At 35.9% G+C, this 20836-nt stretch overlaps 1 protein-coding gene across 1 annotated transcript; it reads right to left on the reverse strand.

Annotated features, from left to right (window-relative positions):
- LOC115879577 (alpha-aminoadipic semialdehyde dehydrogenase) lies at positions 1–19337 on the reverse strand. Its single transcript, XM_030896474.1, has 8 exons — positions 18947–19337; positions 18616–18832; positions 18199–18416; positions 9748–9963; positions 9265–9444; positions 8884–9066; positions 491–697; positions 1–435 (listed from the first exon to the last, which is right to left on the reverse strand). Exons 1-8 carry the CDS (start codon positions 19136–19138, stop codon positions 223–225), a joined length of 1626 nt encoding a protein of 541 aa, XP_030752334.1. The 5' UTR covers positions 19139–19337; the 3' UTR covers positions 1–222.
- Positions 19338–20836: the final 1499 nt, after the last annotated feature.

Genomic DNA, 20836 nt, shown 5'->3' on the forward strand with positions numbered 1-20836 from the left:
AATCAAATTCAAATGTGTCAAATGAATCGTCAAACAGAACTGTCAAGGATCCCCACCCTAGAGTGCTTTTTCCGCCCACCATGCATGGTGGGTCTTAGTCACACTTAGTCTTCTTATTCAAAGCATAAGTTAGGCTTATTAAAGTACTTTCGTGGTCTCGCTAATTTTGTTGATATGTTTCTTCCTTAGTCTTTTTATTCAGTGATATTATGTAATATGTGTTTATTCGAATTTGATGCCTTGCGCCAAAGGCAGTTCTTTCGAGTAATTGATTGTTATGGTAGACCTGCGCATGTACTGTTTCCACGAGTCGCTGCCTGATTCTCTACCACCACCCGTGTGTTTTTCACCGCCAAAAGCGCCACCTATTTCCGCGCCGGAAGTGGGAATATTGACGTTTACTATGCCACAGTCTGAACCTTTCTCACCTATCCACTGAAAAGTACAATAAAATCTGTAAACTCTTAACTGTTTGAAAAAGACCGTTTACCTTAAAAATATCAGGAATATTTTGAGTAAAAATACTGGAGGACAAGCCTTGAGGTACTTCGTTGTTCCATGCGATGGCTTCCTCGACGTTTCTTGCTTTAAGTACGTACAATATCGGGGCGAAACATTCGTTTCTCACGATCTTGCTATCGTGAGCGATCCCTGTTACTATCGTAGGTTCTACAAAGAATCCAGGCCTGTCCAGAACCTAATATACGTTAGAAAAAGAATATTATTTAAAAAAATCTGTTATATAGAAATAAAACGCAACATTTGTTACATTCATAAAATAACGGTTATGAAAATAACTGCTAATTCTACAAAGTATCCAGAAATAACAAGGCAACTGTTGTTACTTTAAAAAATAATAGTTATGAAAATAACTGCAGGTTCTACTGCACTACTACTATCGGTTACATTACTACATATTATTTTACAACTGTTACAAATACAACTGAATACAAATTAACCCTAGGTACGTGGATTTTTTGACGGTTTCAGAAACGTAAACCAATAATCGGGAATTTTTATTATATGCCGGGTGCGTCTCAAAAGTGGCTCACCCCTATAACTTTTTTATTTTTTCAGATAGAAAACGAAATTTGGTATGATAGATATGATAATCAATGACTAAAGAATACAAGGACAAATAGCAACCGAGACCAAACTGTGACCATTCTTCCTAACAGTGCCGTGGCACATATTTTTCTTAACATAGCCGCTTGAAGCGATATTTATATTTTTGGTAAATGTTTTCACTACGCCTCTGGTGTGTCCTGTCGTATCATACTAATTAATTACGAAAAAAACGTATTAAAACGTTAACAAAACACACAAATCTAGTATCGACGTATAGCACATATCAAGTACATATTGTCAAGGATGGAATTATTCGATATATAAAATAACATATTTAATATTAATATATTTCGTAAATTAATAATTCGATTGAAAGGAAGTATAAAATAATTAAAGTTCATTGGCATTTACGCAACAAAAGTAAAGTTTTAAAAATCAAAGTTATAAGCATAATTGGCAATTGCGAAAATATTTCCTATCAATACTACGAATTTATAAAATCATCAAATCAGCACTAACGCGGTCATCGCACCGGTCATCGCACCGATAGACCAATAATGCTGATTCGATGATTCGACGTAACGAACCAATAAATACAAAAATGTCACCTGTTGGGGGGATAGTTGATAGTCGATAGTAAGTTCGATAAGGTCGCGGTCGAGATTCCGGCATTGGCGTTACACTACCCTGACACTACCCCCGAGCCAGTGATGATGTTCGTCCATAAATATAATATGTAAGTACACATTTAGTTTATAATTATTGTATTATTCGTAGATTAATTAAATTGATTATTAAGTTAAATTGAAGTATTTATTATTTGCTATGCCCCTAGTCATAACCCACAAAATGGGCCGTGACATATGTGGTGGAGGCGCCGGTTTTTATTAAGTAACAATTTCTTACACATCTCCATATGTGTAAATAAATCTAAAACATATACGAAATGAATAATTTTTTAATACTTCGATAGCAACAAAGAAGCTCGTACTTTTATTTTACATTTACTGACTTAAATAATTATATATTTAAAATGCTTGATTATTTGGTAGGACGGACTATTTTATTTATTTTAATTTATTGTATTAATAATAATTGGAGATGGCAAAATTTATATTAAGACTTAGGAATCTCTTATATTAGTTTTGTTTTACTTATTTTTACCATTTATAAATTCAATGCGTAGGAACATTTTTTTTTTTTAAATGTCCAGTATTTTTACACTATTTAGATAGAAAATGCTGTCGAATCCTTATTGTTTAATTTTTCTTTACTGCATATGGTAATAATCACTGCATATGGTAATAATTTTGTGAATGTTGAGAATTTTTATTATTGAGAATAATTTATTTATTTTTATTCTATAAGGACACATAAAACGACATCCAGTATATTGATAGACAGTATATTTTAAATTATTTTTAGTGTTGCCATGATAAATATATAATGATAAATATAATTTTTAAATGAGAATTTTATTATTTCAGTTATTTAAACTGTAGAATTTAACCTGTTGGTTGAATATCATTATCAAGGATGACACTGACCTAGAAAATATTATTCTTGTTAGGAATATTTTGAAATATGAGTGTTGAAGGAAGCGACCATATTTATTTAATTCGTGTTACAAATACTGCTGACTTAGTTAGAACTGCATTGTACGTCTGTGTGTGTTGAAAAATGTATTTCATTACATGATATACTGAGCGATAATTATTTTAATGATAGTTTAGAATTTATTTATTTTATTATTATTTAAATTGATTTTTTTAAATATATTTTAATGTCTTTTGTAAAAGCACCTGTTCTACCGGAATTTATACCGCCACCTACTTTTGACCCTACAATCGACTGCCCAATTTCTTTTATTCGAGAATATGATAAAATAACTAGTAAGAATGGCTGGAATTATGCTTTTAAGATAAAATATTTAGAATGTTACTTAGAAAACGCTGCTTTTATGGTATAAGGAATATGTTAATGACAAAAATAATTTTAATAAAGTCTGGAGCGATATCAAAAAAGATTTTATTTTAGAGTTTGGAAGTGAAATATCACTACGCAAACTAAAATCTAAATTCCGTACACGGAAACAGGGAAAAAATGAAGATATAAAATCTTATTATTACGATTTACTATCAATTGCATATGAAATATATGGTAAAGTAAATTTTGAAATCTTTAAAGATCAATTCGAATATGGTTTACATGAATCGTATAATTACCATTATTATTTACTGCTTACCGAAAATATGAATTTCCAGAGTTTGAAAAATATAATCTATAAAATAAGCGATTTAAAAGATATATTATTAGAATCCAAAACATCAGCATATTCCAGAAATTCTTATCATTCTCAAAATTCTAATATAAATAAAAGACAATCACAGCAAGTAAATTCAAATATCAGTCAGAGGCGCGATGATTTTCAATATGAATATTTTACTAATCATTTAGATTCGAACTTAAAGGGCAGAACTAGTTTTATAAATAATAATAATAATTATGGTTCAGATAGAATAAACAATGCAGGTCAATCTAAGTACAGTAATTTTTCACAATCAACTAGGTCGTCAAATAATATATGTTGTGATAATCAGGATACTCTCCCATACGAAATGTATAGTAACCAGGAGGAAAATATTTTAATGATGTCAAAAGAGGATATTTTTAAAAAAGAGGATGATTTTGTAAATGACTATAAAGAGGAAACGTTGGATTTCCTCACTTTAGAAAATGCGCAGGCAGAGGAAGATGATAATACCCTCCCTGTAGCGTTGAAATATGCACAGGCAGAGGAAGACTATAATACCCTCCCTGTTGCTGGAGAATATTTGCAGGTAGAGGATGGGGATAATACCCTCCCTAGCAAAATAGAATGTACGAAAATAGAAAATATTCAGAATGAGCTCTTAGAAGTAGAATGCAATTCCTCAAGTTTGCCTATATTAAGTAGAGATAAGGCAAAAAATAGATTTATTTCCTCTGACAATATTCCTGGAAGAAGAAGAAAAAGACAGTTTCCTGAACCTCAATCGATAATTGAGTCAGAAAACATAAATGAAGAACTACCATTTACAAGAAAGCGAAAGGTTTTAGAATATAAACCTGAAACAGATAATACAATGCCATGGAAAGAGCATACATCGAGAAGAAGACATAGGACAAAGATAATATCTAGGAAGCGAAACGTCATGATGGCAAAGGATATTATTATCCACCCTAGCCACCCTCCCTGGAATTGCTGTAGATAGTCAAATTTTACAGTCAAACTTAAATGTAAAATGCGAAGAATAGGTACCCGAAAAAGGAAAACCGATAAAAGTAGAATTTAAGTTTACATTTTCGTTCTAATTATCTAGTCAAAAGTCTGAACATACACAAATTTTTTTTTAGATTTCTTAATTCAATATATAAAATAGGTAAAATCGAGTGATATATTTCTAATTTCTATATATACCATTAGCTGACACAGTAATTTTATGTGACAGAAGTATAAATAATTAAAAAAATCGTAATTTCAAACGTATTTATAATAGGTATAATCTCAGTCTTTAAGTAAATGTATTTACTCGAAATCGTTATAAGACAATTTAAAAAAAAAAAAAAATAATTTAGTAAATGAAACTAGTATAGGTAATTCAAATGGTTCACGGTCAAGGTGCGAAACTTGATCACGACACGTCTCATGACATACCTTTTGGGCTAGTTTGCACTTTTTTCATTGTTTTCTTTTTATGTTTAGTTATTTACTGTATTTGGCATTACTTTATAAAGTTAAAAAGGCAAAATAATAGGCGTTTAAATTTAAATAGATGTAATTTTAACAATGAAAATAAAAATATTAAACTCTCTTGCGTATCTAGCGAAAATCGAACATTTCATTATAATCTAGAGCCAAATGATAATCAGAACCTCCTATCTCTATCTCCTGGGGATAAAATAAATGCAACTATTGAATGCATACAAATAGAATAAGTATTGTGTATACGTGTATTGGAAAGGCAACTCTGTATGCCCAAGTTAGTCTTCTTCAAAATAAAAATCAAGATGGAATATTGAAATAATTGGAAAAAAGATATGTTTTTCTTAACATAAAATATTAATGATGTCTTTATTAATGACATGTATTATTGGAGCTCCCCTAGTGTAGGTTTTAAATTGATATTTAACCCTAACTGCGCGCAAACTCTAGGACAAATATCAATTTGAAACGAAAAGTATTGAACCACTAGAGTTAATTATTTAGCGCTTAATATAAAAAATAAAAGAAATAAAGTAAATTATTATAAACCCAAATGTAGGTAGGAGATAGAGGGCATACAAATTAGGTAGGAGTGTTCATAAATCCTACAAATTTGCAACGAAAATATAAGTTTATTGTTTGTTTTACGCCCAATCATATAAAATTTTTATATTCTCTCTTGCTGTCAAGAACAAAAAAAAATGATATTCTGAACTAGGTTGAAAAATAAAATTAAACAAACAAACTTAAAATAGGATTAAGTACTTTAAGAACTAGTTTATACGACATAATAATTTAATACAATAAGCTGTAAGTAAGAGCACATATTTACTCTTTGTTCTCTTTTTTCATGTAATTACTGGTCAAAACTGCCAATACCAAGCAACAAGTCAAGGAACACCACTGAGAAGAATTGACGTATGAACTCAACCCTGAAGGAGAAAGAAGAATGTAGTACCACACCATCATGCCTATACGATGCAAACTGCCTACCCTTGTTTATGAAGCTTTGTGACCAGTACACCATGGTAATGCAGTCCGAAGCAAGTAGTCCAATTCAAAAATGGGTTCAGAACATGCTGTCAAATTTGGTCTGGCGATATAAGCAGCTACAGGAAGAGTTATTGTCTTGTCTAAAAACTGGTCTCTTCTTCGAAAGATGAATTCGACGCCAATCCAGATGACAAACAAAATCATACTGGAATTTTGTTTCCATTGTCAGCCTACACCGATATCAAGAAACAACTCCCTAAGGACGCAAGTATTGAGAAACAGCTTACCAAAACAAAGAGCTTTTCAAAGTGCAGGGAACGGGAGGCATGTGTGCATTCGTTAGGTTTAGGATGTGAAGGTGGATACTACAATCAAAACTTCAGTTTTCAGCCTCCATGAGCAGCCGACGAGATTTGTGGGTTGGTGTTTTATGAACGAAGTCAGTGCAAAGTATTGAAACTTAAAAACTATATAGGTATTGTGCAGTTCACGTTAGTGCCAGTATTAAAAGACATTTTTTTTGTCTATATGTAAACGGCTAATCGCCATCCTTAAACTTATAGAGAAGCTTTTTTTATATTTTTTTTAGTTAGTAATTTCTTTAAAAACATTTTTTTAATTTTTTTTATTTAATATTGTATACTTAAAACATTTTTTATTATGAAACGTTAAGCACAATTTATTGCAATGTATAATAATTATTGTTAAAAAGTATAATTTCATAAATCTTGAATTATCGCTGGGGTCCAGCTTTAGAGGTGCGGGGGAAGTGTCAAGGATGGAATTATTCGATATATAAAATAACATATTTAATATTAATATATTTCGTAAATTAATAATTCGATTGAAAGGAAGTATAAAATAATTAAAGTTCATTGGCATTTACGCAACAAAAGTAAAGTTTTAAAAATCAAAGTTATAAGCATAATTGGCAATTGCGAAAATATTTCCTATCAATACTACGAATTTATAAAATCATCAAATCAGCACTAACGCGGTCATCGCACCGGTCATCGCACCGATAGACCAATAATGCTGATTCGATGATTCGACGTAACGAACCAATAAATACAAAAATGTCACCTGTTGGGGGGATAGTCGATAGTCGATAGTAAGTTCGATAAGGTCGCGGTAGAGATTCCGGCATTGGCGTTACACTACCCTGACACTACCCCCGAGCCAGTGATGATGTTCGTCCATAAATATAATATGTAAGTACACATTTAGTTTTATAATTATTTTATTATTCGTAGATTAATTAAATTGATTATTAAGTTAAATTGAAGTATTTATTATTTGCTATGCCCCTAGTCATAACCCACAAAATGGGCCGTGACAATATAATATCAGAAAAATAATTATCGAATTCAATAAAAAAACGTTAAAAAGGTGTAGTGTACTCTTTATTTCCCTATAAAACGTAACTCCTGGATCTTTCTTATCATTGCGCCTTTTACACTTGAAAGCTGAACAAATTACCATTGTAATAAAGTTTATACAAAGTTCGCTACACACAACCAACTATTAAAAATCGCTAAAATTGTCACTGATGAACAGCTGATGATTCATTCGTTATGTCCAAAAATATGGCGTCTAAAGGTCACAAATTTTGCTGCAGCTCGTATATGGCCGTTACATGTCCTTGTATTCTTTAGTCATTGTATTCAATTGTTTTCTGTCATTTCCTGTTTCACCGGAAATGACTACAAAATTTGATTTTTAAATGGCACCCTCCGTATTTTTTTACTTTATTCGATAGAAAATAACATTCTGAACAGAATGACATATCATATGTCAACTTTTGACATTTTCGCTTAAAACAAAATTGAATATTAAATTTCAATCTATAGTGCCATGGCTGTGATAAAAACACTAATTTTTAATCAAGGAGCCTTGGAAAAATAGATTTGATCGTCTAATTTTATTCGTGTCTTCTGTCCTGACCAGTTAATAGATACCCAAATCATCGTATTTTTAATCGTATTTCAATTTTTCAAATGGAACGAGGGTGACGACAATGGCTCATTAGCATATTTGGAAAAAGCATTTTTTACGAATAATTTGGTACCACACACTTGGTATTTCGAGTCAAATTGTCGTTATGAACCACATATTTGAAAATGTCAAAAGTTGACATATGATATGTCATTCTATTCAGAGTGTCATTTTCTATCGAATAAAGCAACAAAACACCGAGGGTACCATTTAAAAATCAAAAGTTATAATCATTTCCAGTGAAACAGGAAGTGACAGAAAACAACTGAATGTGTCAATCAATCCTAATTTATGTTATATATTAATATACCAAATTTCGATTTGTTATCTGAAAAAAAAAAGTTATAGTGGTGAGACACTTTTGAGACGCACCCGGTATAAGGTTGTAACCAATTTGTAACTGCTGTGTGGTGGGGACATACTAATTTTAGATTTTTGCTGCTTATTGAAATTGTTAGTGTATTGTTGAATATCTACCCACATTCTTAATTAATCTAATCGACTTAGGTCCTAATGGTATGATCACACAAAATTGTTCACAAATAAAAAGAAAGTTACGGACTATATCTTCATATTAAAACCCTTTGATAGAAATATATTATAAAATATACTCCTTTCTTGTTGATTGGCTCTTTAACAATAAAACTTGACTGAATATTGACTCTTTAATCTTTAACAATAAAACTAATAAACAACAGAAACCGGTTATTTGTAATTGAGAGTAACAGTACAGAACAGATACAAATTTGTATCTGTTCTGTGGTAACAGTTTCAACTATTATTTAGAACCGTTTCATTTATGAGATAGAGGGCGAACTTAAAAATAGTGAATTTTCGGAGACCCCCGTATCTGGATTATCCTTCAACTTATCAAGTAGCTAAAACCTGATTCTTATCTAATTTTTGATATAGAAACCAGTGGTGTAGTTAGATTTTTGCTTGGAATCGTCATTACTTAAATATTACCCAAATATTATATTTTTAATGGGACACCCTGTGCTACTGTTTACTGCGCCTCGAGGTATGAGCATTGCATCGAGAAATTCGCATATCATGCTATATTTGAAGAGATGTAAACTTACTTTCCCACCTAGTTCAATCGTACCACCTTCTTTTTTAATTTCGTTGATAGTTTTCTTATAATTTTCCAATGAAATTTGGCTATGCAAGGGTCCAATAAGAGTATTTTCCTCTAAAGCATCTCCAATTCTATTCAATACTTGACTATAAGCTGTTTTAAGTCTTCTTAATACTTCATCATATACCTAGAACAGAATGAAACTATAATTTTATTCATGTCCATCGCTATAAAAAAAAGTATATTATCACTGGGTTAGATCGATTTATTATGATGTTTTTAATTGATTTATCCATTTATTATTTCTTTTGATTTATACAGAATTCAACAAAATAATAAAATTTAGAAAAAAAATTGTGTTAAAAAGAGTAATCAGAGGACTTACTTTTTGATGTAAAATCAGTCTTCTTGTGGTAGTACACCGCTGTCCTGACGTACCTATACAAGCAAACAATGTAGCAGGAATTACGATGTCCAAGTTAGCGTCATCGGCGACTATAAGGGCATTATTGCCTCCTAACTCTAACAGAGATTTTCCAAATCTTTTTTGAACTTCTACTCCAACCTTAAACAAGAAAAATAATGTATAAATCCAGTGGATGGATTTTGGGAGTGTACGTGATGATATTTTCTTAATAAGACATAGAAAAGATGAATACTTCTATCCGCAGACGAATAATACAATATGACTAAAAAAAACGTCAGTGATGGTTATGAAATGAAAATCGCTGTCATTTTAGATGTATAATTATATGGGAAATGTCATCGATCGCGTCAGTCATATCCATAGTTCCATCCATCCATCTTCTGATGTATGGAGGGCTATAGTGCTACAGTATTTGTGACTGTCTTTTCTGTAAATACTTACTTGTTGGCCAATTTGACAACTGCCGGTAAACGATAATAGTTTTATTTTTTCATCAGCTGCCATAGCTTTACCAACGTCCGCTCCTCCACAACATAAAGCGGCTATAGCTCCGGGTAGCTTATTAGCCTCCAAAACCTCAGCTACTATCCTAGCCGTTGCTACGGAAACCAAAGGTGTTGTTTCCGCGCCTTTCCAAAGAACAGTATCTCCACAAACCTAAAATAGAAAACACAAACCTATAAAGTATCGGATGATGTGTCTAGTAGAAACGAGTACATGTCTACATATACCGGATCCTGCAACATTGCGTCGGACATCTGTAGGTCCTGTAAAACAAAACTTAGAAATTTTGTGGATGGAATACCCTGTATATATTTTTTTGTTAGATGGAGGGAGGATTCAAAAATGGACATTTTTTTGTATGTATACTATTTTTAAATTTTTGACAGTTTCGCAGATATTCGTGGTATGTCTGTCTGTACGATAGGTGAGATGATTTGGCAAAGAGCTATATGGAAACCTTATGGAAGGTTCAGTCGCAAGTTATTAGACTTTTTTAAAAAGATACAACTAGGAAATGTAACCTTGACATATGAAACCACCACAATAGATCTGTAAATGTTTTGGTTTGTAGTTTTGTTATAAATTCAATTTAAAGTTTGTACAACCAATCAGGGAACATTTCGACAGATGAAAAAAAAATGACACAACTGTCATTGTCATATGGATATCCTCTCATAGGATATATATACCGGATGCGTCTCTAAAGTGGCTCACCCCTATAACTTTTTTATTTTTTCAGATAAGAGATTTGGTATGTTAGTATATAACATAAATTAGGATTGATTGACGTATTCAATTGCTTTTGGTCACTTCCTGTTTCACCGGAAATGACTACAACTTTTGGTTTTTAAATGGCACCCTCGGTATTTTTTTACTTAATTCGATAGAAAATGACACTCTGAATAGAATGACACATCATATGTCAACTTTTAATACTTTCGCATATAGTTTATTAGAAATAATTGTAACATGCGGTTCATAACGACAATTTGACTTGAAATACCAAGTGTGTGATACTAAATTATTCGTAAAAAAATGCTTTTTCCAAATATCCTCAATGAGCCACCCTTATTCCATTTGAAAAAATTGAGATATGATTAAAAATATCATTTGGGCATCTTTTAACCGGCCAGGACAAGACACGAAAAACATTAGACCATCAAATATATTTTCCAAGATTCCTTGATTAAAAATTAGTGTTTTTAACATGGCACTCTAGATTGAAATTTAAAATACTGTTACGTTTTTCGTCGGTTCCGTGTGGATAGAAAGTCACAATTTATTTAAACACTATTTATTTAACACTAATTAACAAAAACAATAACGATAAAAGACTTATAGAACTATTTACAAACGATTTATAACTAAGAATTTATTTTGAATTTTAGCGCGTCAACTGCACTGGTATATTTATAACTGCCCCTGTAGGCCACGGCCGCCGGCTTTGATACCGGCAGGTAAAGAACTCTAGAATTGTCCATAGATCGTTAGGTGCGTAGAGAAGGTTTTCGAATGTTCTCGTATGTACTCGTCCATTCCAGTGGGACTCGATTCTTCTCGAACGAATGAATCATTGCGGTGTCTATGCGATGTTAAGGTCATCCGAGGGCGGGCCATATTGTGAGGTTAGGTCGAGTCCACACCGGCCCGCAACACTGCCCCCTTCTTAGGTACATGCTCGTCCCGAGATGTATACGGTGAATGAAGGTATTTGCAAAGCTGGCCCCTGGTACATTGCGAAGTCTGGTAGAAATAGCAGTCTACAGTTTTCTCTCCCGATCTCAGCTTTGGGTTGTAGCAGCAAACGAGGATCTCGATTCCCGTAAATCTGAACAAGACTTCAATCATGTTCCGGATTGTACGCCAACTCAAACCATCGAGTCCACACGCCAGCTTCGGAATGGCTAATCGTGCAATGTTGTTGTTTAGCAGGGCTTCTCTCAGTTCAATCAGGGTCTTCCATAGATTGAGATAAGTCGGCTTACTCGGGGACCATTCCTTGGTGACCAGGTAGAAGATGTGCCTTGCTTGACCATGTGCATTGTCGGTTAGCCTCAAGACGCTTCCAACCTCTGGATCCTGTCGGCGTAGTTCTCCGACACGCCCAAACTTCTCATTGAACGTCGCAGCGATTCCTCTGGACATCCGCAAATCTCGAGCCACACAATGAGCGAGCGAATAATCAGGAGGCACGGAAAAGAGGTCTCGTTGATCTTCTTTGGTTACACCATAGCGAGCCTTCTCACTGCTGTTGTATCGGGCCATGAAATCGTCAAAGGACATCTCCGAATCAGGGGGATCAAAGCTGCAGGTTCTCACGGTCCCAGCACGATCTTCTATTTCGCCTTGGTAGGGGCTCAAACGGTTGAAATGGACTACCCTCGGTTTTCCTTTTGGCAATTTTCTGATACGGTATACGACGTCATTAATTCTATCCATGACTTCGTATGGCCCTTCCCACGAGGATTGTAGCTTCGGAGATAACCCACGACGTCTCTGCGGGTTATATAGCCACACCAACTTCCCTGGTTGGTATCCTCCATGCTCAGCTTGAATGTCGTAGTGTTCCTTCATTCGGTCACTAGCACTTTGAATATTTAGGCGGACTCTCTGATGAATGTCGTCCATCCTTTGACGTAGTGTGTGGACATAATCTTCTCCGGCGACTTCTTCTCCCGGTCGGCAACCAAATTTCAGATCACAGGGTAGGCGCACTTCCCGTCCCATAACGATGCTGGCTGGAGTTTGCCCTGTAGATTCTTGGACGGATGAACGGTAGGCCAACAGGAACAGGTGAAGAAATTTGTCCCAGTCTCTTTGGTGGTCAGAGACTACTTTGGCCAGATAACGGTTGATAGTTCTGTTCATGCGTTCAACCATCCCATCGGATTGTGGATGTAGAGCAGTCGTCCTGGTCTTGCGGATGTTCAGGACTTCACAGACGCCTTGGAACAGATTGGACTCAAAGTTTCTTCCCTGATCTGAATGAAGCTCCATGGGAACACCAAACCTGCAGATCCATTCTTTAACAAGGGCATCAGCAATCGTGGACGCTTCTTGATTTGGCAACGCGTAGGCCTCGACCCATTTGCTGAAGTAATCCATTACTACCACAATGTATTTGTTGCCATCGTTCGTCTCCGGGAAAGGACCAGCCACGTCGATCGCTATTCGTTCGAAGGGACTACCAACATTGTACTGGCGCATAGGGGCTTTACCACGCTTTTGTGGCCCATTAATGGCTGCGCAAATGTCACATTTCTTACACCAGGCCCTCACATCTTCTTTGCAGTTCACCCAGTAGAACCGTTCACGCAGCTTGCCAAGTGTCTTGGTAACACCAAGATGTCTCCGCTGGTTCCATTGTGAACTTCCTCCAAGACTTCTGGGACCCTCTTCTTTGGAATGACGATCTGCCTTCTCTCTTCTTGTCCCTCCGGTCTCTCGATCACACGGCGAAGTAGTCCGTTATCTATTACCAAGGAATTCCACTGGGCCCAGTACGACTTTACGTTCGGCGAATATCTGCAAACTTCTTCCCACGTTGGTCTTTGGCCTGTGTTTTTCCAGTTAATTACTAAACCTAATTCTGGGTCACTGGTTTGGTCATTTGCAAGATCTTCGGGTTGCCAACTATCATTAACCACAGTTGTTCTTAGGAGTTTCACTTCTTTCTCTTCAGCTCGGGAACAATGCTTACAGTCCTTAGCGCAAGGTCTTCTGGAAAGTGCGTCGGCATTCCGATGGATTGCCCCAGCTCGATGTTCTGTGTCGAAGTCAAATTCTTGTAATCGTTCAATCCATCTAGCTACCTGCCCTTCAGGATTCTTAAATTGCAACAGCCATTTCAAAGCAGCATGGTCTGTTCTTAACAAGAACTTTCTTCCATAGAGATACTTGTAGAAGTGTTCCACTGCTTTAACTACTGCTAGTAATTCTCGTCTGGTTACACAGTAGTTCCTTTCCGGTTTTGACAAGGTCTTACTAAAATAACCAATGACTTTTTCTTGACCATCCTGGATCTGAGACAGAACAGCGCCTAACCAACATTGCTAGCGTCGGTATCCAATATAAAGTTTCCGTTGCCAAGAGGGTAGCTAAGTATGGGCGCACTAGTCAGGGCCTTCTTCAATTTTCGGAATGCCTCGTCAGAATCTGAGTCCCAAGAGAAACGCCTCTCGCCTTCGGTAAGTCTGGTCAATGGTTTTGCGATGGTGGCAAAACCCTGTACATAGCGGCGATAGTATGTGCATAGTCCCAAAAAGCTTCGTAGTTCATGTTTATCTTTAGGTATCGGCCCTCTTCCACTGTCTTGGTCTTCTGTGGATCTACCGCAACTCCTTGGGAGGGAGACTACATGGCCCAAGTAGTGTACCTTTTCTTGACACAGATGACATTTCTTGGGGCTAAGTTTCAAACCAGAGCTCCCTAGTCGCTTGAAAACTTCTTCCAAATTCTTCAGATGATCGTCAAAGGATTTCCCAACCACTATGATGTCATCCAGGTACACTAAACAGGTAGTCCAGGATAGTCCCTTTAACACAGACTCCATTAGTCTCTCAAAGGTAGCTGGCGCGTTGCACAATCCAAAAGGCATGACGGTAAATTGCCACAGTCCGGAGCCCACCGAGAACGCTGTCTTCTCTCTGTCTTTCGGCGCCATGTCGACTTGCCAATATCCACTCTTCAGATCTAACGTAGAGAATATCGTTGACCCCGCCAGCGTGTCTAGAGTATCGTCTATCCTCGGCAGGGGATAACTATCCTTCTTGGTAACATTATTGAGCTGCCGATAATCAACACAGAACCTGGTGGTACCGTCTTTCTTCTTTACTAGTACTACCGGCGATGTCCACGGGCTGTTAGATGGTTCGATGACACCCTCTTCTTTCATTTCTCGAAGGATTTTATCAGCTTCTTCACGTTTGGCGAGCGGAAGTCTTCTCGGATTTTGTTTGATTGGTCGTGCATCTCCGGTATCAATTTTGTGTTGTACTAAATTGGTACGACCTCTCTGTCCTGCTTCTCCTTTATCAAACACATCTTGATACTTGATTATCAGGTTTCTCAATTTTCTTCTATTTTCGGGAGATAATCCTTTAACGTTTACTAACTCCTTCACCATTTTGTCCGGAATTTTTGAAGTCGAAACTTTGGAGGCTTCCACGCTTCGAACGACTGAGGAGACCGAACAACAGTACCCTAAGAGGGTTCCCTTCTTCAAGGATACAGAATAATAATTCGTGTTCATTACTCTCACCGGTACAGTTTTCTTCGCTCGTAGCAGGGCTTTTCCAACAGCGATCCCTCGTCCTATTTCGCTGTCATGGTTCCTTGGCTCCAACAGAATAATACTCCCATTATTCATTTTACCTTCTAGGCAACCATCCAAAAATATCTCACAGCGCTCAGGGATCGAAACATCTTCTGCTACCACCACGCGAAGCGTCTCCTCACATTTTCGATGCAGAACCACTTCTTCTTCATTTATTTTCAAAATTCCTTGTTTGAGGTTTAGCTCAAAACCTCTAGTGGTCATGATGTCCATTCCGAGAATAAGTTCATCTTCGATGTCTGCTACTAACACTCGATGATTAAAACAGGTGCTTCCGATAACAAAATTAAGATCTACCTCTCCATGGATGAGAGCGGAGCTTCCTGTAGCTGTACGTAGTCGCCATTGTGTTGTTTTAATCCTTTTTGATGTTTTAAGGATATCCGCCTGATGATCGTTTTGGTTGCACCCGTATCCAAAAGCATGGTTCGTAACTCTCCATCCACGAAACCATCCACAAAAATGCTGTTGAACTTGTGTTGTAGCGATGCGACTTGAGCAGTTTTGGTTGGAACCTGTTGGGTACTGCTCGATATGTGTCCCTTTGATTCGACACTTGGCGAAACCGGGTCCACGTCTTTTTTCTTTACAGTGACTTCTTACGTGTCCTGCCTGGCCGCAATTCCAGCAACAAGTCGGTCCTTTCTTGCCCATGTACTCCTCCATGACTTTCCGCACAATGCTTTCCACGGATTCGTCGGAACATTGGTTGACCGCCCGTACTCTCACTAGAGACCGAGAACTTTGTTTCGCGGCCTCAAATTCTAGGGCACGTGCTAAAGCATCCACCAAGTGCGTTGGATGGGCTAGGAGAAGTGCTTGTCTTGTCTCGTTATCACGTAAGCCGTCGGAGAATGCCTGTACTGCCAACCGCTCCATAACATTCTCTGGCGTAGCAGGGTACGCAAGGCGAACGAGGCGGGCTACGTCGGCTTCAAACTCCTGCAGAGACTCATTTGACTTTTGAATGCGATTTTTAGCTGGGAATGATAGACATGTTCCAAATGAGCTTGGCCGTACCTCATTTCTAAATGTCGTACCAATTGCTGATAATCTCCCTGTTCCGATGGTGACAATGTCTGCAGAATATCAGTCGCATCTCCTCGCAGTGCGACAGTCAAAGCGGTAGCCTTTTCAGCGATTGTCCATCCGTTCGCTCTCGCAGCGGCCTCAAACTGGCAAAAATAATTAGCCCAAGCGGTTTTCCGTCAAACTGTGGAGGCTTAATAACTGACTTTGAGATATACTTATTTTCGACTAGTTTCGGCCCCTCCGATGTTTCTTGACATTTTGGTGAATTTGATTTCGCTATTTCTTCTCTTAAAATTTCGATTTTTCTATTTACATCTTCCTCAATCTCTGTTATTTTGTCTTGTGTATCTGTTATCTTCTCTTCTAATTCCCTGGAATTTTCTGTTATCTTTTCTTCTAAATTAAGTATTTTATTATTAAAGCTGGCCTGTATGTCTTTAGAATTTTCTGCGATCTTATCTTCTAAAATATTAATTAAATCCTGAGAATTTTTCATCATTTTATCTTCTAAATTATTCAAATTGCCGTTTAAATTGTCTTGCAATTCCGGGAATTTTCTGTAATTTTGTCATTCAAATTGTCTTCTAATTTTTGTAGGCACGAGTCAAGGTCACCTTCCAACTCAAAGCAAAATGTGTCAGGATCCTCACCTTCCTCAATCAAAACGTCTCTCAGTCTGGCTTGCAAAATGCTTTTCTTTCCATCTGTCTCGCATTCCCTCTCTTCCAGTATGCTTTTTAATTCCGACACTTTCAGGTCTTTCAATTTTTTGGAGCCATCGTTAGTCTTTTTATTTTTCTAGTCTATCACACACGCCACACTTGACACCAATTGTTACGTTTTTCGTCGGTCCGTGTGGATAGAAAGTCACAATTTATTTAAACACTATTTATTTAACACTAATTAACAAAAACAATAACGATAAAAGACTTATAGAACTATTTACAAACGATTTATAACTAAGAATTTATTTTGAATTTTAGCGCGTCAACTGCACTGGTATATTTATAACTGCCCCCTGTAGGCCACGGCCGCCGGCTTTTATACCGGCAGGTAAAGAACTCTAGAATTGTCCATAGATCGTTAGGTGCGTAGAGAAGGTTTTCGAATGTTCTCGTATGTACTCGTCCACAGGGTTCGGAAAACTACATGTTACTTTTAAAAACTACATAAACTACATCACATGTAGTTAATGTAGTTTATGTAGAGGGTGTAGTTTATGTAACCTATGTATGTAGCTTTCAAATATCAAAGGTTTGAGGTGAGGTTATAATAAGTTGAAGCTTTAAAAACACATAATGTATTTAAGAAAAAAGAAGAAATATGGCTTTAAATATAATATTTACATCATATTATCTCTATTACACCTGATACAAAGGAAAAATATTCATAATATCAATACATAGTTTATTAACGTAGTTTTCATGTAGTTAATGAATGGGAAAAGACGTAGTTTTTGAAGAAAAACTACACGTAGTTAATCAGGTAAATTACGTCTTAGTTAACTACTTCCGAACCCTGCTCGTCCATTCCAGTGGGACTCGATTCTTCTCGAACGAATGAATCATTGCGGTGTCTATGCGATGTTAAGGTCATCCGAGGGCGGGCCATATTGTGAGGTTAGGTCGAGTCCACACCGGCCCGCAACAATACTATTTTTTTAAAGCGAAAATACCAAAAGTTGGCATATGGTATGCCATTCTATTCAGAGTGACATTTTCTATCGAATAAAGTAAAAAAATACTGAGGGTGCCATTTAAAAATCAAAATTTGTAGTCATTTCCGGTGAAAGAGGCAATGACCAAAAACAATAATTGAATACGTTAGTCAATCCTAATTTATGTCAAATACTGAAATACCAAATTCCGTTTCTTTATCTGAAGAAATAAAAAAGTTATACGGGTGAGCCACTTCTGAGGAGCACCCGGTATATAGTTGATAATTAATAGGAGCGAAATGTTTGAACCCAAGTATAAGAAACCAAGAAATAAAACACTATTATTAATACTAGCATTGCTTACCATTGCTATAGCACTATTCCATCCGTACACAGCGACTGGAAAATTGAAAGCAGATATTACTCCAACGATACCCAATGGGTTCCATTTTTCCAAAAGCACGTGACCTGGTCTTTCTGATGGAAAAATCGACCCGGACAACATCCTGGACAGCCCCACTGCGTAGTCGCAAATGTCAACGTATTCCTGTACTTCCCCGATACCTTCTGGTAATATTTTACCTGATAAAAAAGTATTAATGTTTTCTTCATTGCAATAAGTTTGGTATCTTAAAAAATACATTTTGAGGAAGATTATGGGATAGTATAGAAATAAAAATTAATTAAAATACTTTAAATTTAAAATTTTGCCTTTTACAATAACTCAATAATAAAAAAGTCGCAGTTGTTGCGAATTTGGAATTTCCTGTAGGTATATTACCCATTTCTAAAGATACAAGCTTGGCCAAGGGAACCAGTTTCTTCCTGAGGGAATCCCCGATTTGACGTACGATTTCTCCCCGTTTGGGTGCCGGTATTTCAGCCCATATTTTACAGGCTTCCTCAGACTTATCCACACACGATTTATAGTCACTCACATTCCCTTGTTGCACTTCAGCGATTATTTTTCCATTACTGGGACATACGGATTGAACCACCTGTAAAAAGCAAGTGTTGTGTCGTCTATGTCTATGACCCCCTTTATGCGTTTCATCAGAGAGCAATGATTTATATTTTCGATTGTTATTTTTATGGTCACCCTGTATACTTACCGTTCCTGATCCTTTCCATGTACCATCATATACTCCCAAATTTTTCTCTTGTAGACCCAAATCTTTCAAAAATTCATACTTTTGATCGTTTATCAAAAAACTCGCCATTCTATGTAATTTAAAAGTATTTTTCGAAATAGAAAGTAAATTACTTTTATTAGAATGTATTAAAACTTTATTAAACCAAATCATTTGTATTATCTATTTCACTTTCTTCATCTATATCGTGTAATATATGACAACAAGAATACTTTTTAATAATCTTGCTGTACCAATATTTTTAAAGTGTTCTGATAAGCTGTTATTATTTTTATACATACCAGTGTTGTTCGATAAGTAATAGAACTACAGTGTCAGATAAAAGTCCGCATCGTACGGGATTCTTTATTATTGGTGTTGAGTTAGATAAAATTGTTTTATTCAAAAATATAACCACTATAAGATCATACCAAATAAACTTTTAGTTAGGTGATTAAGCTTGACCTGCACAGCGTTGCCCACTTTTACATAATTTCTTTTAATCAAAATATTTTAGGAAACAAAAATTAATTATAAATATATAAACAGTTATTATTTACATCAACAAAACTCACCTCCTTAACAGCACTTAAAGGATATAAAGGGCCATTACTACCGCTTTCCTGTTCAAAATATTCTAATAAGGTTGCGATGAGTTTTTTGCAACGGCTATTAAGCTATCTTGTATACTTCGTACTAAAAGAAGTTGTAAAAAGAATAATGTTCGACTGCAAGATCTGGTAGTAAACATTTTTAAGCTTAAGGTATCACAACACTTTTTATTTAAACCAAAAACTCGTAATACAAAACTAAAGTAACAAAACAAATGACAGTGTCAGGAAATAAATCAATAAATGTGGCAGCTTGACATTTTTCCCAGTCGAATTTTTAAATTTACCCAGCAGAAAATTTAAATTACAGTTACTCAGTCCGGCGCCGAATATTCCATGGTTGGCAACAATATTAATTTAAAAATCGCGCCCTCGATTACGTAACTAAAAGTTTAATTGTTATCGCATATAGGTAAATATATTTTATTTAGTTAAATTTGTTGACACTAAAATCAATAATTTTTAAATTTAGTTCCACTTCTATTCCCGTTTTTTTCTAGGCCACATCATGAAATTGGAAATTTTACATCCGGGAAAATTATTTGCGTTGTACTAAATGTCAAAATGGTTATGTTGTTACGTTTTTCGTCGGTTCCGTGTGGATAGAAAGTCACAATTTATTTAAACACAATTTATTTAACACTAAATAGCAAACAATAACGATTAAAAAAAACTTAAAGAACTATTTATAACTTATTTACAATTTATCTAATTATTTATCTAACAGGAATTTATTTTGAATTAGCGCGGCGATTGTAACTGTACGCGTCGACCGGTTATTTATCTCCGTCCCCAGGCCTCAGGCGTCTGCTTATATATGAGAGCGACAGACAATCCAGATATGTCTCGACAATTCTTATTCGTTCTAGAACGTCGGCATCGCTGGGCGTATGAGTCATAGTGTGCGAACACAGTGCAAGTAGGTTTGCCGCTTTCTGGTAGCCAGCGCCAATCTGGGTACCTATTCTTGACATCGTTCGCAACTTTGCGTATACGTGTCACGTGTATTGTTATAAACAGGGTATCCCAGAAATAAGTGCAAGTATTTTAAAGGGTGGTAGATCTCGATAAAAGAAACATATTTTCTCTTTATCGTTTTTCAAATAAGTCCAAAATAACGGAGTTATTTTACTTTGAAAATATCCAAAAAAAAAAAAGATTTTTTGCTAAAATTTTAAGAACCTTTTTCATGTGCCTTCTCCTCATCGGAGGTTGGCGACCATCAATTGGAATTCCTCCCTGTCTTGAGCCAAACGGATAA

Source organism: Sitophilus oryzae, unplaced genomic scaffold (assembly GCF_002938485.1).
Source record: "Sitophilus oryzae breed Bouriz unplaced genomic scaffold, Soryzae_2.0 scaffold_1067_pilon_pilon, whole genome shotgun sequence".
In the NCBI taxonomy this organism is placed as follows: domain Eukaryota; kingdom Metazoa; phylum Arthropoda; class Insecta; order Coleoptera; family Curculionidae; genus Sitophilus; species Sitophilus oryzae.

Coding starts and splice junctions, on each gene's coding strand:
- LOC115879577 (XM_030896474.1), bottom strand. CDS start 19,138: ATGATTTGGTTTAATAAAGTTTTAATACATTCTAATAAAAGTAATTTA. Junction 18,417..18,615: donor GCTTGTATCTTTAGAAATGG/GTAATATACCTA, acceptor CTTTTTTATCAG/GTAAAATATTACCAGAAGGT. Junction 698..8,883: donor CGATTGAACTAGGTGGGAAA/GTAAGTTTACAT, acceptor AACGTATATTAG/GTTCTGGACAGGCCTGGATT.